This window comes from Polypterus senegalus, chromosome 12 (assembly GCF_016835505.1).
Source record: "Polypterus senegalus isolate Bchr_013 chromosome 12, ASM1683550v1, whole genome shotgun sequence".
Taxonomy (NCBI): domain Eukaryota; kingdom Metazoa; phylum Chordata; class Cladistia; order Polypteriformes; family Polypteridae; genus Polypterus; species Polypterus senegalus.
This window is the reverse complement of record NC_053165.1, coordinates 56,525,508-56,552,457: the sequence shown is the minus strand read 5'-3', so window position 1 is coordinate 56,552,457 and position 26,950 is coordinate 56,525,508. Positions and strand designations below refer to the sequence as shown.

General features: G+C 37.1%; 1 protein-coding gene across 3 annotated transcripts in view; it reads right to left on the bottom strand.

The window, feature by feature from the left end:
* txnrd2.2 (thioredoxin reductase 2, tandem duplicate 2) overlaps positions 1-26,232 on the bottom strand; it is a 58,944-nt gene extending 32,712 nt beyond the window's left edge. For 2 of the 3 annotated variants that reach the window (XR_005635828.1, XM_039771511.1), the window contains exons 1-8: positions 26,085-26,232; positions 22,109-22,174; positions 18,694-18,750; positions 12,884-13,028; positions 11,416-11,490; positions 9,987-10,065; positions 6,471-6,533; positions 3,584-3,654 (exon numbers count right to left, since the gene is read on the bottom strand). Coding sequence is in view for 2 of the 3 variants with exons in the window: in XM_039771511.1 (XP_039627445.1) it covers positions 3,584-3,654; positions 6,471-6,533; positions 9,987-10,065; positions 11,416-11,490; positions 12,884-13,028; positions 18,694-18,750; positions 22,109-22,174; positions 26,085-26,163 (635 nt within the window). In the remaining variant the exon portion in view is untranslated. The remainder of the gene's footprint in view (positions 1-3,583; positions 3,655-6,470; positions 6,534-9,986; positions 10,066-11,415; positions 11,491-12,883; positions 13,029-18,693; positions 18,751-22,108; positions 22,175-26,084) is intronic. The other variant, XM_039771510.1, reaches the window with a different exon arrangement.
* Between the last annotated feature and the right edge of the window lie 718 nt (positions 26,233-26,950).

The following is a 26,950-nucleotide window of genomic DNA, read 5'->3' as shown; positions in this document are numbered from 1 at the left end:
CCCATAAAACTTCAAGGGCTGTGTACCTCCATACCAAAAAACGCACAATGAACATTAGAACACTCTAGACGAGAATAGGCCATTCAGCCCAACAAAGCTCGCCAGTCCTATCTACTTATTTCTTCCAAAAAAAAAACCATCAAGTCGGTTTTGAAAGTCCCTAACATCTTACTGTCTACCACACTACTTGGTAGCTTATTTCAAGTGTCTATCGTTCTTTGTGTAAAGAAAAACTTCCTAATGTTTGTGCAAAATTTACCCTTAACAAGTTTTTAATTGTGTCCCCCATGTTCTTGATTAACTTATTTTAAAATAAGTCTCGATCCACTGTACGAATTCCCTTCCTAATTTTAAACACTTCAATCATGTCACCTCTTAATCTTCTTTTGCTTAAACTGTAAAGGCTCAGCTCTTTTAATCTTTCATCATAACTCATCCCCTGTAGCCCTGGCATCAGCCTCGTCGCTCATCTCTGGACCTTTTCTAGCGCTGCTATGTCTTTTTTGTAGCCTGGAGACCAAAACCGCACACAGGACTCAAGATGAGGCCTCACCAGTGTGTTATAAAGGTTGAGCAGAACCTCCTGTGACTTGTACTCCACACATCAAGGAGCTATATAACCTAACATTGTTAACCTTCTTAAAACGTCCAAATTCCTGCAGTCTTGGGTAAAGCAGCACAAACTACACACTGCGCATGCACACAAACAACTACCGTATCCCCTGCAGGCTGGATTTCAGTACAGACTCTGGAATGCAACGTGTAAACATTATACTCCCTTTACTCGCTGTTAGAACTTGCATCTACAATGGAGTGGACAAAAGGGGGGTCTTGGAAAATGCCACCTTTCTGCCTTATATCTCAGAAATACAAAAATGTGAGACACTGCAGAGAAGCAACAGATCTGTTTCTCACTATACAGCAGGTTGTGGGGTTTTGACGATGGCACTCATCCTTTCAGTAGCGAAGACCTATTTGAGTCAGCCAAATTTCTTATTGTACTGCAGCTCTTTCAGGTTCACAAAGGTAGTATAAAAGATAGTTACAACCCTACAAGAATTCTAAGATGGCATTTAACCCATAAAACCACTCCTTCCTTAAAGCAGTATAAGGAAACTACATTAGTGGTAATAAAAGAACAACAAAAAGAACATGTCAGGAATCCTACAGTGCTTGATTCAAATTGGCCAACCAAACCATAACCTGTGTGTTGTACTGTTATAACAATTTTGAAGGAAGTTTCTGTTACTGACTTGGTAATAAACCTGGAGACTTTTTGTCATTACTCACTCACTATGTATGTATACACTTCATTTTTGGGATATTCTTTTTTTGTATTATCTTGCCCATTCATATCCCCAAAGCCATAGTGGATTGATTTACATTAAAAACACACCAGTCTTGGCTTCTGGAATCTAATTAGCATTACAAGTTGAGGGAGCTGGCTTGCAGATTGCAATGATAAGAAACCGAAAAATCAAAAGCTTGTTATGATGATCTGCCAAAAATAAAACTGCCACAGGGAACACACCAATTATACAAATCCTTGACTGACCCCATCCATCATAAAAAAGTAGAACAGACTAGAATAGAAGCAGCAAAAAGGAAACAAACAATCACAAGCGCTTCCAAGGTATATATAATAACATAATATAACCACCTCAGGTCTACTAAGGAATAATTAGAATGCAAGCTAATTGGACCAAAAAAAAAAAAAAAAAGGACACACATTTTGCTTAAGGGTGCTGTGCCTTTTGTTCATTTATGTTCTCAATCAAGTTTCTATACGAGACTAACGCTCAGGATAGGACAGCTGGGCTGTCTTTCAACTCACAGAAAGCTGAAGAGGCCTATGCATGCTTGCAGCTATTTTAATAGTTGCCCAACCCAAACAGCATATCTGATAAGAACTGGAAAAGGCCAAAGGGATATCGTTCAAACTCAACTTCCGGAAACAACCACAGTGTTGTACCAACTAGAATGTAACAAATTGAATCATCCATTCATATACAAATACTGTCTTATGTTGCAGACATTCCTCATATTTGTGCCTACAAAATGACTAAATTACTTTCAAATTGAGCAAACTTGCCTGGTGCAAGAAAATTTTGTTGACCTTGACCTGCAACACAGAAGTTTGAAAATTGTTCAACTGACATAATTTATATTATCCATGTGTTCCATGATGTGTAATTACTTTAAAAGCATTTCAAAAAAAAAAGGAAAAAAAAAAAGATTAAAACATTGTACTGGAGGTAAAGCAAAAAGAAGATGACTGATCAGGAACCCCCTCCACTAACATTATTAAAAAAGAAAAAAAGAAGAAAAAAAAAAACACACGCACGCACACACACACACCATGGCTGCTCAGGTGTGCTGCAAAACAGGTTGGCCTGACTATTACAAATCATGCTCTGGCAAGGTTAAGCTGCTGCAGGGGACATTACAAAGGCTGGCTGGAAATGAACTGTCAAACTTCCATTACCTCCCATCCATCTTGGTGCCATCTAGTACAGTGAAAACATTTTTCACAATCTTAACAGACGTGTAGAGATATTACTCTGTTCACATAGCTTCCAGAAGTTCCGTAACAACCATTGTGGTAGGTCGCTACAGAAACCTTCAGGCTAATTTTTAAGTGTTTCAAACAAAGAACAAAAGGTCTTTTTACTGTTATATATAAAAGCTATGCTCCAGTATGACAACAGAGATCTCTTTTATGTAAATCATCAGGAATTCTTTGGCTTTCTAATTTTTTTTTTTTTTAAAACCATCATACTTTCCTCTAGTTGTCTACTGCAAAACATTATGAAATATTAGCACAAAGTGAACTCCTGCCTAATTTCAGGTATCTAAATTAATCATAAATTCATACTCATAATACTTTTGACACTCGTATATTTTTAACAAGACAATTTAAGACACTTATCATGAAATGGTGTCACCTGGTGGCCAAATCCACAACTGCAACAACAGCTTCACAGCAGCAAAAACCCTGAGTTTTAAGTTCCAGGAGTATGAATATTCTTTGCATTCCTCTCAATTTGCAGCTGTGTTAACAGACTCCAAGTGCCAAGATGCTTAAGTAAACCTTGCCTTCTACCACACCAGCAATATCAGACTGGTTATGGGTAAACCATTTTGCAAATAGTGTAGGACAAACATGACTACCATTTATCAAGGAACTAAAACAATGTTGACTTATTCAGATTTATTTAAACAGCCCCAACAATTAAATAAATAACAAAAAATGTTTATAGCTTTAGTAAGAAACAGCTATTATGGTTGATGACTGTGGAATGGTAGTTTAATTTGATGTTGCAATGAAACAAGTAAACACACAAAAAAATACTGGACATAGTGAAGATCTCTTACCTTGCGCATAAAATGTTATCTAAGGATAATAAATATCTACTACAGCACACATTACTGCAACAGTGTACAGCCATTCCTAGAAACTGATGAACATATTTTCTTATCTACACAATCATTAGAGTCAAAAGTTTTGTGTAATGAACTTCAGTTCACGTTATTAAAATGGCAATTTGTCATTTTCATACACAGTACAAACACATTTACTCACGTTTTACCAGGAGTCTCTTTCAACCAGAAAAGGTCATCGCTTGAAAGTCCATACTCTACTGCTCCTGGTACCTGTCAGAAATTAGGTTAATTCAATTTTTATTCATTGCTTACAATCTTTCCAGAAAACAAACAAAAAGGTAAATATTAACAGCTCTAAACACTTTAAATCTTAAGATACATGCAATATTAATATATTTTGGTGCAGAAACATAAAACAATATATAAACATAAATATTTTCAGAACTGTCTAATGGCCAACATACATTATCCTGTAAATGTGCCATGTGTACATAAGCTGGAAAAAATGTGTAAGTGACAAAGGGTTACAATAAAAGGTAACATCTGGATAAAATAAATTAATCAACAGTACCCAAAAAATAAAAAAAAAACTGGACTTCATATGTAGACTTGTTCCAGATGATGCTTCCGATTCTTCCTGCTTTATTGGTGCATTTGTGGTAAAAGTTTAATTAAAACTGAGCACAATCAACCCATCGCAACAAACTAATAATTCATATCAGTGCAAGTGGCTCAAATGACACACTAAAGTAAAGCTAGTGAACAAAAAGTATTGCTGCTACTTCTTTGTCTTGTCTTTGCACAATGTCTTGTTTGTGTTTTAATTTTAAATTTAAAGTCTATTTTTAATTTATTATTTGCACGTCATGTTGTTACGCTGTGGACCCTGAGCTTTGCAATTTTGTCTATCTGTATACTTGTATATGGTTGAGATGACAATAAAGTTCACTTTGACTTTAAGAGCCAAAACAGAAAACAAACTAATTCAAAATTAAACCAGAGGTGTTTGGAATGTAATGGGCACAATTACTAGACTCGTGCAACCCAGAGTGCTGGAAGGGAACGTGAAGAAAGCTAACATTCTGAACAAACCTTTTACTAGATTTTCTCCTCCCACCATTGTTGTCTTCCAAAGGCCTATCCACCTCATGCCCCCTTTATTGCATTAATAACTATTTTACTCAGATCACTGCAACTGGATTGGCCAGTAGTGAGCATACCTCTGACAAGTAGCAAATTATTTGGCACAAGTGTGTCAAGAAATGCTGGAGATCCTTTATATGCACACCAATAGGACTTTATAATGCTTCACTCGGACTGCTCTCTTATTTTTAGGCAAGTCAGAAGCTTTTGTTGTTTGTTGTAATTCTTGTGTGCTTGATGGAAATTTGTTTGACATACAGTGCATCCGGAAAGTATTCACAGATCATCACTTTTTCCACATTTTATTATGTTACAGCCTTATTCCAAAATGGATTAAATTCATTTTTTTCCTCAGAATTCTACACACAACACCCTATAATGACAACGTGAAAAATGTTTACTTGAGATTTTTTCAAATTTATTAAAAATAAAAAAATTGAGAAGGCACATGTACATAAGTATTCACAGCCTTTGCCATGAAGCTCAAAATTGAGCTCGGGTGCATCCTGTTTCTCCTGGTCATCCTTGAGACGTTTCTGCAGCTTAATTGGAGTCTACCTGTGGTAAATCCATTTGACTGAACATGATTTGGAAAGGCACACACCTGTCTATAGAAGGTCCCACAGTTGACAGTTTATGTCAGAGCACAAACCAAGCATGAAGTCAAAGGAATTGTCTCAAGGCACAAATCTGGGGAAGGTTACAGAAAAATTTCTGCTGCTTTGAAGGTCCCAATGAGCACAGTGGCCTCCCTCATCCGTAAGTGGAAGAAGTTCGAAACCGCCAGGATTCTTCCTAGAGCTGGCCGGCCATCTAAACTGAGCAATCAGGGGAGAAGGGCCTTAGTCAGGGAGGTGACCAAGAACCCAATGGTCACTCTGTCAGAGCTCCAGAGGTCCTCTGTGGAGAGAGGAGAACCTTCCAGAAGGATAAACATCTCTGCAGCAATCCACAAACCAGGCCTGTATGGTAGAGTGGCCAGACGGAAGCCACTCCTTAGTAAAAGGCACATGGCAGCCCGCCTGGAGTAGGCACCTGAAGGACTCTCAGACCACAAGAAACAAAATTCTCTGGTCTGATGAGACAAACATTGAACTCTTTGGTGTGAATGCCAGGCATCACGTTTGGAGGAAACCAGGCACCACTCGTCACCTGGCCAATACCATCACTACAATGAAGCGTGGTGGTGGCAGCATCATGCTGTGGGGATGTTTTTCAGCGGCAGGAACTGGAAGACAAGTCAGGATAAAGGGAAAGATGACTGCAGCAATGTACAGAGACATCCTGGATGAAAACCTGCTCCAGAGCGCTCTTGACCTCAGACTGGGGTGACGGTTCATCTTTCGGCAGGACAACGACCCTAAGCACGCAGCCAAGATATCAAAGGAGTGGCTTCAGGACAACTCTGTGAATGTCCTCGAGTGGCCCAGCCAGAGCCCAGACTTAAATCTGACTGAACATCTCTGGAGAGATCTTAAAATGGCTGTGCACCAACGCTTCCCATCCAACCTGATGGAGCTTGAGAGGTGCTGCAAAGAGGAATGGGCGAAACTGGCCAAGGATAGGTGTGCCAAGCTCGTGGCATCATATCCTAAATATTTTTCATAAATATCATTTATTAAGACATAGTGCAAAATATCAAACATTTAAAAGAATTAAAAAAGTTAGTCTACTGAAGTCTTCAAAACAGAGATATGGATGCCATTGTACTATATTTTAAGTAGATTTCTGTTTATCTCACGCATAACCTTGTCATCAAGAAAACCTCAACCCTCTGTTTAATACTTGCACAACTAAGAGCATTTTAACTATTAATGTATGCATTAATCACTGAACCAAACTATTTGATCATTATACCTTTCCACAACATGGTGGATGCAACTGTAGAAGCCTAACTTTCTCTAGAAGAATACTGTGATCTAAGTTTCACCACAGGAACTCACATCAGATGGGTACTTCGGCCGTCCTCCAGTAGCTATCACAATATTTTCAGCAGTCAAAACAGTCTAGAAAAGAAGGTGAAACATTTCAGTTTTACAATTATTTTTTTTTTATTTTTTTACATATGTTGAAAACTCAGACATCACCACTATCAATTCGGTCACTTAGACCAACTAATAACATTTTTGAGTAAAACAGGAAAATATGGCAACCAGGTATTTTACTCTGTTATGTAGACTATGTATTAAACTATTTGAGTATCTAACCTAAATAATTCAGCAGTAAAGTATCAAACAGGGATATCTTTAATAAGTAAGGACACATGTTTGTACTTACACGACTATGCAAAAGTCTTAGTCCAACCTCATTTTTAAGGCTGCTTGTCTGTGCAGCAACAATTTATTTGCTAGTGAAAGCACTATGCAACATTATACAAACCAACACAAATACAAATGTTGTGTTTAAAACAAGTCAGTATTTGAAAGTCCTGTTGTGGGTTGGCTCCCTGCCCCGGGTTTGTTCCTGCCTTGCTCCCTGAGCTGGCTGGGACTGACTCCAGCAGACCCCACCGTGACCCTGTGTTGGGATGTAGCGGGTTGGACAATGACTGAATGAGTATTTGAAAGTCAGTACAACTGAAGCAATTCACTTGGCTTCCATTACACTTAATTCAAGTTCTGAGGTGACTGTAATAATATTAGTGTTGCTTTTGCTCCAAGGTGGTATTAACTGTGCTTGTAATAACTTTCAAGGTCATTACCATGCTGAAAAATTACATTTCTGCTACAATTTCCTTAATCCAAAAGGCACAGCATGGTGATTTGAAATCTGTTTACTTTTTTCAGAAATCACCATTCCAAGGATTCGGACCAGATGCCCTATACCAATGGCTAAAATGTTTTAAGGTATTTCCTGTACTGCAGTCTCTTGCTCATTGTTTATATCTGGGCCAGTGGTATTTTAAATGTAACATGTAACTTCTTCACACAGTTGGTAGAGAGTGTAATTTCCCAGCAGATGAATGTGCTGTGTGATTACGTTACTGGATTTCATTCTGTTCCTTAAGTGAGTGACCCTAAATTGTTTTCTGCATCTGATGAGTGACCTAAAGGTCATTTATCAGATACAGAAAACTTTTAGGGCCTTCAACTGTGTTTTCACGTAAAGACGCGCTGATATAAAAATATGATTTTATCATGGCTGTCAAAACTCATTATTGTAAAACCTCTTCTTAAGGCACTCCACTATCCGTGATTACCATCCTAGGCATCCACTTATTTCTAACATGGCAACCCAAAAGTTCCTATTTCACTATCAGTACCTCATTAATTAGAATCAATTATGCCGTTAGTGTAATTTAACAAATACACTAAATAGCTGGGGAGCTTTGAGGAGACACGTTAGAACCAAACTATATTTTTATATATCACGTAAAATATCAACAAGTTTGTAAAAAATCAAGAATTCTTGTTATTTTTGCAGTATCAATGTTTATTTTTAGTTATTCTAATGATATATAGTGTTTTATTAACAAACAATTCTGTCTAGGCAAGTAGCTTTAATAATTTATAAGTTGTCCCAAATTTTGCTCAGCATTTCATTATTCTGTTGTATTTATTTTTCAGTATGGTTTAACAACTCTTTATCTTTATATGTACTAAATCTGCATTTAGTAATTAGTATAATCTATACAGTACTGGCATTTTACCCAAGAATCTGTCACAGCGCTCTGCTCTTGCACTAAGTGAAGGATGCACTACAAGAATAAATTGTATTGTATCGCATGAACAGTATATGCTGCTCATGAGGAAAAGGAAAAAACATAAGAGTGGATGTTCCAATAATACTCACAGTCAAATACAGAAAAAATGTATTGGTTCAATCATACATGCTCAGTGTATATTTAAACACATGGTGTCCAAATGATTCCCAGGAACCCTCCATTTAAGCTTATATTTGCTAAATAAAATTTACAAATAAATGAATAATGCATTTTCAAAGAGGCAAAGAATGGCTTGCTAAAGACCTTTTAACCTAGGGTGTTCTCAATAAGTTAAATGCAGAATAATTAGAACAAACTATATTTTATAAACCCCAAGGCATCTACTGTGGGGCTAAGGAGCACTTGAGCCTATGTCTCCTGTGTTTGAGCCGGCTGTTCCATAAGCTTAATACTATGTTCTTTAATTTTCTTTTTACAAATACTTTTAAATTATTCATCCATTGCAATATTTATCAGCTCTTAATTAAAATAAACTTTGGATTAATATGGTTTGAACCAATGTGGCAGGAATAATGTGCCCAAGATTTTCTGCATCTGGTGTTAGATTTCCCTTAGAGGTACACAATTTAAAATACAATTCAGTTTTTAACAAAAACCTGTAAAAAAAAAAAAAAAAGTGTTTTTTTTCCTCATATCACCTTTCCAAACATACTGTAGGCATGTCTTTCAGCAGTTCATTTGGTGTCCTTCAATGAAATTCATAAACAGCAATCATTTGCATAAAAGTAAAACTTCAGATTCGGTATAGTCTGCAATATCTGTCAGATGGGGACAATAAAATCTGTTGTATGAAAGAGAAGTGGGGACTAATTCATATTAGCATGGCAGCATTTTTAATTTGAATGGGGTGGACAAGCTTTTTCAGTTTTTTTTTTACATTTCTAGACAAGAAGATTACAACTTTTTGTCCAGTTGCCTGCTTCTTGCGTCACATGGCACTCCGTAACACCAGCCTTCAAAAAATGTAATTGATATACGCTTGATTTTTAGTTTACTACTTCAGATTCTTGCTTCCAACCCATGTCCTTCTTCTCTCACTTCTCTTTCTTGCACTTTATTTTTTTAATGCCAGAACTGTGTCTTTTCCAAAAAAAAATGGGGCCTCAAAGAAGAAATGGAAAGCACTCAGTCAGACAACCACGTCGCATACAGATACAAGCTGGTTTTTGAGCGATGAATACGTTTGAATGTACTTGCAGCAATGCCATATAATTCTCTTTTCTAATGCAACTGGGTCATATTGTAAAATATCAGTTCCAAAAGACTGCTGGTTTATTCATTATAATACACCAGTTTTTATGATTGGCAGACCAAAGATGTGAAGTTTCATAATACAATTTAGAAAATTATGTAAAGCAAAACAGAGAAACAAACACAACATCACACAGAAAATATGCTTTAATTATGCCTGTATTAGATTAAACTTGTTTCAGTTAGACTGCTGTTAAAACAACCTTTTTTCTTTTAAATAGTGAGCAAAAATATGGATTTGTAGCATCAGCAGTTCGGATCTATTTAAATATTTGACAATTAAATGACCTAAAAACTTCTTAAGTCTGAATATTAATATGGTATTGTCTGTCAATAAACCAGGCGTTTAAGTGAAAAGAAGGTCTGTATTTCTTACTCACACAAACAGACAGTGAGTTACGCCTGCCTTAACTGATGCAGAAAGAGACAAGTAAATAAATACCCAGCATTAATATATCTATAATAGTGAATGGTCTTGACTTACCTCTTTACCAGATTTGGAAACTGCTCGGACAGAGTGTTCATCCTTAAAAGTGCCTTTGAGGTTCAAAAACTTCACATTTCTGTGAAAACCAAAAGGAAGGTTCTCTGAAGTAGCCTTACTGAATTTTCAGATTTGTTGAATGACTAAACCATTAACATTACAAACACTTATGCTACAATAATGTGACATTTAATCCTCTAAAGGATTGTACGGTTAATGCAATATTTAGTGGCACACAGTCTCAAATTGTATTCCTCTATCCACTATATTGGCTAATTGGAACAGGAAATCAGCTTACTGACTACAAACAGGATAAGTGGATTTTACTCATTGTTATTGAGTAAAACCACCATTACAGATGAGAAAAGAGACTATGTGAAAACATTAGGAGGCAAATAAATGCTATCTGTATGTTGAGGCAATAATACAAGCACAGGTAGCCTGAAGTTGGCATCTCAAGCACAAATTACATATTCTTTAAGAAAGATGGGTCATTTCAAGACTGGCCAGGAAACAGTGCTGATGTTGCCGAGGCATTTGCAGGACAGACCAGAGGTTCTGCTGTAAAATGATACCGAGAAGCGACAGAGTGGGAAACATGATCTCTTTAACCTACTGCTGACCTAAATAAGCACTAGGAGCAAAAACCTGTCAAGGGAAATAGTGCTCTCTATGCTTTGATTTTTGGCCTTTTCAAAAGTGTACCAGTAAAGAGCAGAAGATACAGATGTAAAGTATATGAAGATGAGGACATTTTGCAGCGCTAACAAAAAGGGGGTCTCATTACTGATGGTGAGCTAGTGCCAATCATAGCTCAAAGGCTGGACACAGTAGGAAAAACTTAGAAACTACAAATGGAGTCACACCACGTTCCATGAGATCACCAAACAATTTATCTAAGAAAATATGAAGCTGTACAAGGAAAATAAATTTTTCATTGGTGAAAGCCAGTGACATACTACAAGTTTCCCCCGTGTTGGGACAGCTAAACAATGTAACACAGAACCAAACAAACAAATGTCTTCTCCACTTTACTGTTGTTTTAAGAGTGGCGTTTTTCAAATTGCTAGGAAAAAAAACAAAACCCAACAGGGAAGCATAAAAGCAGCTGCTTATAGATACCTTGCCACATCTGCGTGATGTTGCAGTGACTCATTCCAGCACCTGTTTAGCTTGAAGCTATTTAACAACAGGGTTTCAGGAAAGAAATAACTAGCTATACTGGATCCCAACATGATTTTTTTTCCAGTCACATGAAATGTTTCTAAACAAATCATCCCTGCAAGTTATAACCAAAAAAACAAGATAAGCTGTAGGATTAGAGTTCCAAAGATATCTTTGGAAAGAATTATGCAAAGCAAACAAAGCCTACCCACTGGGAACAGCCAAAAGTGAAAATGTATTTACTCCCTGAACTGGTTCCACTTACTTGTCATTCAGCTGCACCCGATGCCCCCAGTTCAGAGATCTGACGTAGTTTTGTACTGCTTGAGACATTGTTGACCTGAAGTTATCATTTAAAAAGAAATAATAAAAAAAAAGTTATAGAGGCCACATACATGCAAAGCATAACATTAACAAGCAAGTCTATTCTTAAACAGAAATAATACCAGAAAAAACACAAAATGGAGCATGAGAAGATTTCGAGTTTTTCAAGCTCTGCTTTATTGTAATTATGTAGCTCTCAGAACTATATCACAGGAACCTAAACCAAAGGTTTTGGTAAGTGAAAGCTCAAAATTAATCATAGAGAGTATTAACAACAGTACTTATCATTTTCCTATATAGGCTATGTAGTTTTTTTTAGTTTGAATTTAATCTTCATTACAGTATAGATCTGCTCTCGTATTAAATCTGAAATAACTAGCAGCACCAGCAGAATATTAAAAAATAATAAATAAAAAAAAAGAAAAAGCAGAATTTGCCTCATCAAAAAACACCTCTCCTCTGTGTTAAAGGTTAATAAAAAACAGAATTTTCAAGTGATAATATCAGGTTACACTGTTGGGTCTCTTCCAGTATTCTGTAGCCTAGTCTCCACCTCAGCAATATTCTACTAGTCCCTCCTATTGTGCAAAACTATTGACAGTAAAGGGTCTATCAAACTTAAGTGTATGTGCACACGCCATATCTAGCCTAGTACATTTCTCACTTCAAAAGGATCCTTGTTTTCTTACTTTCTCAGAAAAATCTGCAGCATAACGCCCATTTCAAATGGAGCAGAAGATTAAAACAACATGTATATGTGACTAACACACTATCTTACAGTCTTATCTTACTATTTCATTTAGAATAAATCTTTCCAAGCCTGTTTATTACAAGTTAGAGTGGCAGAGGGCAAAAGTCTATCCCAGCATCAATGTGGGGAGACGGTAAACGGAGTTGTTTTGCACATGGGACCAATTTATAAATGCCTATAATCATAACTTGCATGTCTATGGAGGTACGGGAGAGAAAACTGGAACATCTGGTGGAAAATGCAAGACAGGGATTATGCTAAGTCCAAACAAACAAGGGCTAGATATGCGATCTTAAAACAGAACACTGGATCCACAAGGCAGAAACAATAGTTACAAATAGTTTTACTGAAAAGAAACTTTGGGAAAATTGTACTCTAAACACTAGGTGGTGCCTATGAGCCTGGAAGCACACATATTGTCCATTCTGATAAAAGAAAGATTGTGTGTATGTGATATGGGCAAACAGCTCAGGTGATTAATAAGATTAATATGGGAAATAATGAAAGCAAACCACATTCCAACATCAACTGACAAACCAGTGATATCTCATAAGTGAAGCCATGTTTTGCCATTTGGCTTTGTAAGAAAAAATTTAAATACTCCATTCCATGGTTCACATTATCATTTATTTCTGCAAGTAAGTGTAAGTCATATTACCAATCATGAGTAAATTGACCAGGGACAAGCCAACCAAACTTCTGGGCATCTTTCATAGCTCCACCTAAGAGGGCAGCATGATGCATCAGCTTCTTGGGAATGCAGCCAACATTGACGCATGTACCTCCTAGACCCCAGCTGGTTCCTAGAAATAAAGGCGAACAGGAAATGGAAAGTACATTGATTCTTCTGTACACAGAGCACTGAAAAAATCACCTAAGGTTCACTGGTAGCATTACTGTTTAAGCTGGTCTTTTTTAAAAACAAAAAACAAAACATTTTTTTTAATTAGTATATATTCAACTCAAATTACACCAAATCATTATGTGGCCAATTCACTGGAATCTCTGTACAAAGTTTACAGACAGAAAATGATTTAAGGTACAGTACAGCAAAGGAAGGGTAGCACTGCAGAAAACCTCCCAGACGTGATGAAATAATATCAAAAAACAAACGAATGAATGAATAAATAAATTAAAGCTTATTGGCAGCTGAAGGGGTCAGTACAACTTGACGATGTAAAGAGCAAAGAAAGGATATAAACAACAGAAACTATTCAGAGATGCCTTGAAGTTATGAGGGTCATGAGAACCAAAATCTAGCCTGGAAGAATTGTTAATTTAATTGTTTTGTCATTGATATGAGTGTTGTTGTCATAGCTATAAATATCTATCTATCGATCGATCTATATATAGCAAAATACCCACGCTTGGCAGCGGAGAAGTAAAAAGAAAAGGAAACATTTTAATAATAACATAACATGACTGACAACGTAATTGTTTTGTCATGAGTGTTGCTGGCATATATATATATATATATATATATATATATATACACACACATATACATACATACATGTGTACATATATACACACACACATATACTATGGGGTGCCAAACAGGCAAATACATTGATTTTCTGAATATATAAAGTCAAAACTTGAATACATAAAGTCAGCGTCAGTATATATATATATATATATATATATATATATATATATATATATATATATAAAGTGAAAACTTTTTCTGAATATATAAAGTCAGCCGAATTTATAAAGTCATTCCTGATTATATAAAGTCAACATCGGAGTATATAAACTCACTCCTGAATATATAAAGTCAAAGTCAAAATATATTGATTGAAACGACTCTGAACTGAACTAAGTTAACAAAAACGTATTCAGAAAAATAAATAAAAAAAACACTGTTCGGTTAATGTTTTAAAATGATACATGTGCCCTGCCCAGGATTGGTTCCTGCCAGTGTTGGCTGGGATTGGCTTCAGCAGACCCCCATGACCCTGTGGTCGATTAAACGGGTTGGGAAATGGATGGATATTCCACCGCTGACTTTGTATATTCCAACGCTGACTTTATATATTGAAGTTTTGACTTTATATATTGCAGCGCTCACTTTATATATTCCGAAATATTCCAATGCTGTCTTTATATATTCAGGTTTTGACTTTATATATTTGGGAATGACTTTATATATTCAAGTTTTGACTTTATAAATTCAGACAGTGACTTTATATAATCAAGTTTTGACTTTATATATTCGGGAATGACTTTATTTATATAAGTGTTGACTTTATATAGTTAAATTTAGTCATCATTGCATAACTTTTTCTTTAACATAGAAATTTAAAGACTAAATTCAACTTCCATTCTTACCAAAGATATTTCTGGGGACTAAATAGAATCTACTTATATCCAAATTCGAGCTATTGAGCTGTCGCCTGCCTGCCTGAATAAGTCACCATCGCTTCGCTCTTACTTTATTACCGTTCATTTAATCATGGCTAGTGGCGGAAAATGTATAAAATGGAAGGAGGATTACACTGAGTATGGCTTTACTAAAACAATTATTGATGGCGAATTGATTATTCATAAAGATTCAATTGGTGATCTGTTTTTCTGTGTTAACCTCATATTTTTTCATACTTCTTCTCAAACCAAGGGGGAGTGAGGGTAAAATGAATAGGGAAGCGCTGACCAATGTAATCGGTGTACCAGGAAATCATGCACTGACAGAAGTTCCTCTTTGCTTGGAATTGAAAGTGTGATTAAATGCGTGATTTTTTAATGCGTTATGGAGCACATGCATCGAAGCTTCTCAGCTGTGCTTGTGCTAAGAAAAGGAAACATTTTAAAAATAACGTAACATGATTCTGCGTTAACCGCATATTTTTTCATACATCCCAAACCAAGGAGATGCGAGGTTAAAATAAATCGGGAAGCGCGCATACATACTCAGTATATCCCCTCTCAGGAATCAAACCTCGGATATCGGTGCTAGAGGCGAAGCCTCTACAATTGCGCCACGACATGTGTCTTGTCTATTTGAGAGTATGTAGATCGGGGTATATATATATATATATATATATATATATATATATATATATATATATATCAGCGAGAAGTAGTGTGTTAAAGAAGTTATGAAATAGAAAAGGGAACATTTTAAAAATAACGTAACATGATTGTCAATATACAGTAATTGTTTTTTAAATGTTATGAGTGTTGCTTTCATCAAGGATTTGATTATCATTATTTGTTTCAATCAAGGGTCGTATTTGTAGGATGTGTTGTGTTCAAGTTACATTCCACGTTTGTCAATCGTTGTAAAGATAACAGGTTTCATTCATCGATTCGTTTCTTACTGCATCAATAAACAGCTCGTCTTCCTCTTTATCTGAGATGTGACACACTGCATGCACAGGTTTTTTTTTTTTCATTGTCTTCCTTTAGCGGGACATTGACTTTTTCCACCGTGTGCTTTGTTTCCGCAGTAGCTGCACTTATGAATATGCTTGTATGTATCAGACGCTTCATATTTTTTTGCTGCCTTCTCAATTGTGTACTTCGGTTTTTGTTCAGCACTCTTTGGAACTGTTGCTTTTTGTCTGTGCACTGCGTCAGTTCACGTGAGCCGCTTGGTGTTCTTGCATCTAAGGTGTGCTGGTGCCATCTCGTGTGATGTCCACGGCTGTATGTAATGTCAGCTAAGACCCGGCACTTAAAAGTTTCTCTCGCAGTTTCGCTAAGTTTGTGCCAAACACCACCCTGACCATCTCATCTTCCTCTGCATAAGCACAGTCCTTCACCCGTGAATATTTAGCGGCAGTGTTTCTATTGGATTGCCGCTGACGGACGGCCTTAAATGGGTAGACACTAAATTACAAACACCAGCGGCAGCCTGTCTATGAACTTAATTTAAACTTTAGGTTTACACCGTGCTTTGTTTCCGAACTAGAAGCACTCATGAATATGCTTGTATATGTCACTTGCTCGCTTCTTATTGTTTCACTGCCTTCTCAATTATATAATGCATGTTTTCTTCAGCGCTTTTTGGAGGTCTTCCTGGTTTTCTACGAACTGCGTTGATAGTCAGTTCACGTGATTATGTGGGAGGCGTGATGACATCACAAGAAACTCCGCCCCCATGGCCATTCAGCTCAACTCCATTACAGTATATGGAGAAAAATAGCTTCCAGTTATGACCATTACACGTAGAATTTCGAAATGAAACCTGCCCAACTTTTGTAAGTAAGCTGTAAGGAATGAGCCTGCCAAATTTCAGCCTTCTACCTACATGGGAACTTGGAGAATTAGTGATGAGTCAGTGAGTGAGTGAGTGAGTGAGTGAGTGAGTCAGTGAGGGCTTTGCCTTTTATTAGTATAGATACAGTATATACTAGGTGTGGCAGAAAAGTAATGAGACTGGCAAACTGCAAGCGATCTGGCAACGCTGCGCTGTTGTCCTTGATAGAGCACGTGTATCAGTACCCTCCCATAGCTCAGTGCGAGTTTCAACTCCTTCCATTAACTATGTGATTTTTGTGACTGCTATTAGCGAAGTTGTGTTTTTGGTTGTGCGTCACGCAAAATGGAACAGCGGAATTTGGAGCAACATTGTGCCATTAAACGGCAAGTGTGACGTTTGAAAAGTTAAAACAGGCCTATGGGGAACATTCTTTATCCAGAGCTCAAGTTTTTCGCTGGCACAAATCATTTTTGGAAGGCAGAAAACACGTTTGAAGATGAACACCGTTCAGGGAGGCCTTCAACTTCGAAAACCAATGAAAACATCAAACGTGTGAACACTCTTGTGAGATCAGACCGTCGTTTAACATTAAGAATGTTGAGTGAACAATTAAATTTGAACAGATTTACCGTTCATCAAATTTTGACTGAACATTTGCACATGCGAAAGGTCTGTGCCAAAATGGTGCCGAAAAACCTCACAATTGAGCAGAAGGACAATCGAAATAAACAAGTGTCTTGATCATCTTGACAGAATCGCTCATGAGCAAGATTTCTTTAGTCGTGTGATCACAGGTGATGAATCATGGATTTTTGAATACGATCCTGAGACCAAGAGGCAAAGTCAGGAGTGGCACACTGCAAACTCTCCTCGACCAAAGAAAGCTCGAATGAGCAAATCAAAGATCAAATCAATGCGGATTTATTTTTTTGACAAAAGGGGAATCGTCCACAAAGAATTTGTTCCTCCAGGACAAACTGTCAACCAAGTTTTTTATAAAGACGTCCTTGAAAGGCTCAGAAAAAGGGTCATTCGCATGAGACCAGACATTGCAGACAAATGGATGCTCCATCATGACAATGCCCCATGTCACACTGCCCTCTCCATAACAGAATCTTTGACCTCAAAAGGCATTCCTGTGGTTCCCCAGCCCCCTTATTCACCTGACCTCAGTCCATGTGACTTTTTCCTTTTTCCTAAACTGAAAAATGTCCTCAAAGGACGTCATTTCGGGACTTTAGAAAATATCCAAAAGAGTGTAACAGACATGCTGAAGACCATACCGGTTGAAGATTTCCAGCGCTGCTACCAACAGTGGGGAAAACGTCTACATCGGTGTGTAGCTGCCCAAGGGAACTACTTTGAAGGGGATAACATTGATGTTTGAAAAAAATAAAAACTTTGGTAAATAAAAATATCAGTCTCATTACTTTTCTGCCACACCTCGTATACATATAAATATTTTATTTACTAAAACAGAAGTTGACTTGTATATATTTGTTTAGGAGCCAATAGCTTCCTGATAATCTTTTTCTTTGACGTTCTATAAATATAACTATGCATGTTATTATCTTGTCAACCTCTGCGATTTTTTCCAGATTTCTGACTATGACTAACTCGTGTATGATTCCTAAGAGTATGCGATTCTGATGTGGAGAAATTGGCAATCTAGAAAAGTAATCAAGAATTTATAACCTGCTATATATACACACATTAAAGAGAATGCTGTGCTGGAAAGGCCTGCAGTTCAGCTGGTTTCCTGTAATGCATCCTGAATTGATATAATAGGCAACAAGCAGTCCACAACTCAAAATACACACATAGGGTAGAAAACGGATGAATTCACATGAATGCATACCCATTGAAAGCCACATGCAGATGGCCAAAACATTTGAAAAGCTCTAGTGATTGCACAATGATGGTCATAAAGTCTGATCTCTTAGAGCTTCAGTTTACCCCCAAAATGTTTCACTGGTGTAACACGATAGACTGCAAAGTACAAACACCCTCTGAACACACCCCTGGGCTGCCATTTGCCTTACTCAATGAAGGGAGTTCAATGTGGCTGATTGGTACCTTACCCAAGGGTTACAAGGAGTCAGAAGTTAGGGCAAACTGGTAAAAGCCACACTTCAATGCCAGGTCAGAACTACTGGACTATATAACATGACAGACACAAGTCCACTTTCAATATTAAAGTCTGATTCATTCAATGTAAACATACATAGAATAACAAAAATAATGTACGTCTTCCTTCTGACCTTTTGGTGAAGGCTCCACAAAATCCAGCACAGCTACTTTCTTCCCACACAATGCAGCTGCAAAACAGAAAGCAAATTTGATGAAACTACATTCAGAATGCCATTTTGAACAACTAGGAGCTAAATATTTCATTTAGGAATAATCCACTTAAATTAAGGCACACAGCACTTTCAAAGACTGTTGAGATTGTGAGGGGGCCTGTTAGTGCCATGGTGGGAACAATAAAATTGGGTATATTTACAGAACAAAACCAAGGGTATCACTGCTGTGTTCAATTACATTACTGTTTGAAAGTTTGCAGTACATGCCTGAGTTAAGATGATGTGAAGTCAACAAAATATGGCCGTGACCATATCTGTTGCTTGCCTGCTAATGACTTAAAATTATTTTCTGTTATACAATTTTGGCATGTGCCATAATTTAAAGTAAAAAGGTTTATTCAGTCCTTCATGAATAACATGATATACGTCCTTTGACCTATCCACTTGCTTCCTCCAAGAAAACATCAAGTCGAGTTTTGAAAGTCCCTAACGTCTTACTGTCTACCACACTACTTGGTAACTTATTCCAAGTGTCTATCGTTCTTTGTGTAAAGAAAAACTTCCTAATGTTTGTGCGAAATTTACCCTTAACAAGTTTCCAACTGTGTCCCCGTGTTCTTGATGAGCTCATTTTAAAATACAAGTCTCGATCCACTGTACTAATTCCCTTCATAATTTTAAACACTTCAATCATGTCACCTCTTAATCTTCTTTTGCTTAAACTGTAAAGGCTCAGCTCTTTTAATCTTTCCTCATAATTCAACCCCTGTAGACCTGGAATCAGCCTAGTTGCTCTTCTCTGGACCTTTTCTAGTGCTGCTATGTCCTTTTTGTAGCCTGGAGACCAAAACTGCACACAGTACTCAAGATGAGGCCTCACCAGTGCATTATAAAGGTTGAGCATAACCTCCTTGGACTTGTACTCCACAGATCGTGCTATATAACCTAACATTCTGTTAGCCTTCTTAATGGCTTCTGAACACTGTTTGGAAGTTGATAGCTTGGAGTCCACTATGACTCCTAAATCCTTCTCATAAGGTGTACTCTCGATTTTTCGACCGCCCATTGTGTATTCAAACCTAATATTTTTACTTCCTATGTGTAATACTTTACATTTACTGACATTAAATTTCATCTGCCACAAATCTGCCCAAGCCTGTATGCTATCCAAGTCCTTCTGTAATGATATAACGGATTCCAAATTATCTGCTAATCCACCTATCTTGGTATCATCTGCAAACTTAACCAGCTTGTTACTTATATTCCTATCTAAATCATTTATATATATTAAAAATAGCAGCGCCCTAGCACTGACCCCTGTGGAACACCACTCTTAACATCGCCAGTTCTGATGAGGTTCCTCGCACCATCACCCTCTGCTTCCTGTGTCTGAGCCAATTCTGCACCCATCTAAAAACATCACCCTGAATTCCCACTTCTTTTAACTTGATGCCCAACCTCTCATGTGGCACCTTATCAAATGCTTTCTGAAAGTCCAGATAAATAATATCATAAGCTCCACTTTGATCGTATCCTTTTGTTGCCTCCTCATAGAATTCCAACATGTTAGTAAAACACGACCTCCCCCTTCTGAACCCATGCTGACTGTTCAGAATAACTCCTGTCCTTGTCATGTGTTGCTCAATCTTATCCTTAATAATTCCTTCCATTAATTTTCCTGTGATGCTTGTTAAGCTTACTGGCCTATAGTTGCTTGGATCTGCCCTGTCACCCTTTTTATATAATGGGATGATATTTGCCATTTTCCAGTCCTTTGGAATCTCTCCAGTGCACAGTGACTTCCTAAAAATATGTGTCAAGGGTTTATATATGTACTCACTAGCCTCCTTAAGAACACGAGGATAAATATTATCTGGGCCTGGTGATTTGTTTGATTTCATCTTATTTAATCTGAGCAGCACTTCTCCCTCTACAATTTCCAAATCCCTCAGTACCTCCTTAGTAGTTGTGTTTACCTCTGGCAGGTTATCCACTTGCTCACTTGTAAACACCTCAGAAAAATGTAAGTTTAGGGCATCTGCTATTTCATTGTCTGTATCTTTTAATTCCCTTTACTATTCCTGATGAACTTGACCTCCTCCTTAACTGTTCTTTTACTACTAAAATACTGAAAGAATCTCTTGGGGTCTTCTTTCGCCTTATCTGCTATATTCCTCTCCAACTGTCTTTTAGCCTCTCTGATATCCTTCTTAATGGTTGCCCTCATTTTCTCATACGCTACGGTTCTCTTTGCAGTCATTAGTCTTATATGCCTTATACAGCAGTTTTTCCTTTGCAACTTCTTTTTAAATCTTTATTAATCCATCGTGGAGATTTTTTTAGTTTCCTATTACTTCCAAATTTAGGTATGTATCTGTCCTGCATTACATGTAAAACATTTTTAAACCTGTTCCACTGCTCCTCGACTGTCTCCACATTTAAAAGCTTATCCCAGTCTATCCTACTTAGACTTTGTCGCATCTGCTCAAAATTAGCCCTACTAAAGTTCAACTTAACAATTTTAGTCTTTGCATCTGTACTCTTACAAAATACTGAGAATTGTATTACATTATGGTCACTTGACCCTAGTGGTTCAATCACCTCTACACCCTCAATTCTATCCTGATTATTACAGAATACTAAATCCAGATAGGCTTCACCCCTTGTTGGTGCTTTAACATGCTGTGTTAAAAAACAGTCGCCGATTACTTCTAAAAACTCCTGCTCTTGTGCTCCTCCATCTGTAAGGTTATCCCAGTTAATATTTGGATAATTAAAGTCCCCCATGACTATAATATCCCCCTGTAAACTTGCCTTTTTGATATTACTAAAAAGATGTGTGTTGAAATTACTGTCTGAATTGGGTGGTCTGTAACACACTCCTAAAATGAGACCTTTTTCCCTAATATTTTCCAGGCGAAGCCACATGTCCTCACTAAGATGGGGCTCATCATCCAACTGAAGATGACTTACATTTAATTCCTGTTTGGCATAAACAGCAACCCCACCTCCTTTTCTGTTCTGTCTATCCTTCCTAAAAAATGTGTATCCCTCTATGTTACACTCATCCCCATCTTTGTTATTTAGCCAGGTTTCCGTTATTGCTATAATATCATAATTGTGCTCTGCTACATACAACTCCAACTCACTTACCTTATTTTTGATACTTCTAGCATTAAGGCAAGCTATTTTTAATGTGTTAATCCTTCTATCTTTACGTGTTTGCTTAAAATTTACATTACTATGCAATTTTATTTCTACACCATTGTTTGTTCTTCCATGTATAGATCTAAATCTGGCCTGTCCTAAACTCCCTCCCTGATTGAAAGCAAAGACAAAAAGTCAATATCAACAATAGTAAGGTAAATATTACCTTCTTTGGAACAAGCCAGACCTCCTGAACCTCCACCAATCACCAGCAGATCATAGTCAAACTTTGCTAAATTAAAACAGAAAAAAGAACAATACGCAGTGTTATCACTTCTTTGACTTTACCATGATATCCAACACAAACAGACAGACAAATAAATAAATAAATAAATAGGTTCAATGGGTTATACACGAGACTACCATATCTATACCTTACTTTTGGAATTTAGATTTAGTAAAATAAATCATCCAAGGCGTAATGATTATGGGGGAAATCACAATTGTATTGCATAGTAAGGACAATGGCAAAAGCATATATCATACAAAGATAAAAAGTAAGAGGACTGCTTGATCTTATGTGGCAGGTACTTTATCAAGAATGTGGCCGTGATGAAGCAACACAGTGGCAAGGCCATCAAGCCCGACTGGAACAGAACTGTAAATACAAGAGACACTTCGATTTTTGCTTTAGTACTGCACTCTTTAATCGATGCTGGGCTGTTTTAATTATGGGCATTTCTTCTCCTTCTGTCTTATTTAGGTTTGTCAGGTTCAATTAAACAAGAAAATATAAAAATCTTTCAAACTATGAGCAAGTGTTGCGTTTATCACATTAAAGCCTAAGAGGTTAAACCCAAATTATCCCTTAATGTCAAAAAATAATTTTACCTTGTTCCACCTTCACTTCCCTCCAAAAAGTAAGGACATTTCTATATTGATAAAGAACAACCTGTTTGTTTGCTTATTATTTTTTTTTTTTTTTATGCAGACCCTGAAATGTCCCATGACATTTTTTTGACATAAATGGAGGTTGTGATGATAGTGCGATGATTAGCACATTTCCTTTGACTAAGCATTTTTCTCATTTCCTCAAGTCACCCAAGGTGGAGCCATGTTGTCCCCTGGGTCATTTCTTATTATTTGGGGTTCTTTGTACCAACAAGAATACTGTAATCAAAGCAGCTTTACAACACTAATAATAGTTACGTGTTAATATTTAAGAGTAATAATGCTTGGAAATACACAATAATTTGTAATTTTGTATATCCTTCTACCATTTCACTTTCATCCCCAGAAAATGCAGGGTAACTATTAAACAGTTAAAACGCAGCACAATTTTGTCAGAATGTAATCAGTTTTCACACATTTGTGCTACGTGTAAAAATGTAAGCTCCTTTAAAGAATGCACTAATGTGTGTACATTACATTCTGAAAAAGACAAAACAATGAAACCACTTGAATTTTTTTAACTATAAAAATACAACTTCTCTCTGATATTTTCTAAATGCCTAGATTATAATTTGGAGGTGTAAAATTTATATTGCCAGTTGCGCAGAGCTCCACAACACAAAGCAAAAGACCAGGCGCCAACACTTTTCAAAACATTACAGCAACCTTATTCAGGCTACATTTTACAGTCACAGTCATCGTAAATGCAGTCTTGGAAGACGGATTTAGAAATAGGGAATCAAATGGGCTGATTACTGAGATCAGTTTATTTTTACAAACTTAATTTATAACTGCCAGTGACAAATCTACTATATAATAAAACACTAAGATATGTGTGTGTTTATACTGTTCCTTAGAATAATACATTTGGCTTTGATGACATGATCAAAACAGGAAGTACAAGTGTAAAAAAACAAAAAGAATGGAAACCGCATTGGACACACGCTGACTGAGTCACCTTCCAACACGAGAAGTATAAAACTAGACAGGAGGTGAGAAGGGCACCTGGAAAATAATTACAGTCTGAGAAGCAGCGTTCAAAAGAGGAAGCATTCAGACACAGGCAAATAAATAAAAGGTAAAGGTGCTGAAGGTACACACAGGGCAAGAGATTGAACAGATTTTTAAATTATTCAACTACTTGTCTGCCTTTGACAGGCAGCATGGCTAGTCAGTTCACAAATATTAGACAAAAAACATTTTTTGCACTGCATACTGCTGCTGAATGTCATACCATTGTATATCTGGTATAGTTTACATACTAAAATTTCCTCTGAATTTAATAGTTTATCTTCTACGCGAATCTACTTGATTAGCTCTTATTCATTTTAATTATTGCAGAGGCAGCAGAAAATTGTGGATTCATGTCCCTGGTCCTACCTGCGTGGAGAATGCTTGGAGTAATGAGAAGGGCACTATATAAATGTAAAGAATTATTATTATTGTGAGGAAAAACCACAACTAAAGCAGAATTCCAGTATACTTTCTACTAATGGTAAATAACTATTTTGAACTTTGACATGCCATACCATTTTTAAATAGTAATATTTCCAAGTATAAGTGAGTTAACATTTCTAAAATAAGTGAAGCCTGTAATATCCATACGGCATTCTAAATTCTAATCTTTTGATTTACCAAAAATTGATATGGCACGGTCCATGCAAAACTTCCCTGTAAATTACGCTTTAGTAAAACTGCAGGAAATTACTCACCAAAAAATTTTACAATACTGTACAATAGAATTAATCGTACTGCACAATAGTGAATAAAGTACATTAACATATAATACAAAGAAGTGGGAAAAGAGGAACAAGAATAATATATTCTATGTTTACAAATAAACGTAGAGTAAAATGAGCAGGAACTTGAATCAAGGGAACAAATTCTGCAATACTGAATTTGAAACTAAAAACACTTAAGTGGACAAAACAAGCTGCAGAGATTGTCTGGTACGGGGGGTTGCTGAGTGTTCCAGGTGTACTGTGCGTGGTATTTCGTGTGCCTGGGTGTTCATTTCTTTCTCTTCTTCTAGTAGGGGCACACATTTCTTTGAGTGTGTTGAAATAAACTAAGTATTTCAGAAATTGACTTGGTCACATGACTAAACGGGGCCGACTGCAAAACTCGACATTGATCAAAACTGTATTTGAAGGATCTGTGGATAAGGACCGTCTCTGAGCCAGGAACAAGGCAAACACGATGCAGCTTGATTGGAGACTAAAAGTCATTTTGGGAAGTTATTCTGTTAAAAAGATCTCCGTATGCCAGGCGGACATCTAGAACATCAGCTTGCTTTAAATGTTGGTTATCTTGGCTAGGACGTGGTCATCTAGAAGCTCTACATAACGCAAAGACATTTTTAAGACGTTTAACTCATTTTTAAACTTTCCACAGACACACACCATACAGACAGCACGGTACAAATCAACTTTTTCCAACGTTTTGGACATCACAGATTCAGAATATGAACGTAACACGAGACCACATCCCCAAAATTCATTTAACTTGTAAGTAAAAAGGTACTTCTAACACAAAAGCAAACGCAGGACGGCTCGACTACCTACAGGGGGAGGGAATTCAGAGCCAAATAAAATTCACACCAGAGAGCACTTGTACGCACCATAGAGGGCAATTTTGAAAGCTATCGCAATCGCACTACTCAAACAAATCATTTACTAAGCATCACTACACCCACAATACAAAGTGAAAGAGACTGAAACAAAAAAGGGGCGACGTGCAATTAACGGCGTCACTGTACACCTAACAGTTAGTTTCAACTAGAGCGACCATTAGTCAGTCCTGAAGGCTACAGCCATTTGCAGAGTCAAGCAAAAATAACCCAAGTGCTGAGAACATGGGGACAAGTGAGTGGGGACTAAATCTGTACATGGTCTGCTGTAAGCCACAACCAGAGATGTGACGTACTCTCCACCAAAATACAAACAGATGACACAACGTTCATCACACGTGACAAAAGGCGAGCAAGAATACAACCGACCCCTGCAGCCGCGCTGCCCTCCCAGGTAGCTCACGTTTGTCAACATCTGCCAGAGCGTGCAACAGTTGTCAGAAACAACGACAAACAGGGAATAAGTCGGAGCGTCTGAAATTTTGTTTTCTTTTTAAATAGTATAATACGTACACCTTCTTTACAATGTTAACTTCGGGCTTGGGTAAATAAAATACATAAATAAACTAAAAACATGTTGTATACAAAAAAGACAGTTAGAAGCAACCCTAGTGAAGTTTACCTGACAGACACCTCACACCGCTGAGCAACTGGGCTGCCGCTCTCCGCCAATGCCGGTACTGACCACACAACGCCGCCATGCTAGGAACGGCGTCCTCAAACGCCCGCCTGCAAGTTCAGCACGGAGCAGTCGATGGAGACGGTAGGCATACAAAGAGACACAGAACCATCGAGCGCGCGCGACCAACAGGCTAGGCTGCACCGACATTTGGAGAATCATCGATACACAGCACGAAACCGGCCAGACTGCGCAATAGACCACCGAGCTATCGGTGGCCAGTGTGGAGACAACTTGAATGAGGATTTATTCTTTTTTTCAAGTTTTGCGTTTCTAATATTTTCCTTCTGTAGCAGCCATTTATCAATTATGTGAAAACAAGCAGGTAACATGAGACAGCTTGGATGGAGAAGTAAAAATAGCCTATGTACCGTATCAAAGAAAGACACCTACGCAAAATACTATAGTTATTTAGAAACATTACTGATTTGATTCTTTCGAACTACCCATGTAAATGAATCGCTTGTTTAAATTCCAGTTATAGAATTAGAGACTGGTGCATTGGTTGAAGTCAGTTAGCTATTCTTGGGGTGGGATCCCATCTGATCACATTAAAAAAAAAAATATATATATATATATATATATATATATATATATATATATATATATATATATATATATATATATGCCCCTGCCACTGGGGATGTAATGCCAACTCATACATGGATAATACACACACACACATATTTACCTAATATATCTAAATATACTTTATTTGTCCCCAATGGGTAACTGAAAACTCTGCAGAAGCGCAAGTAAGGGGGTGGGGGAATATATATATATATATATATATATATATATATATATAT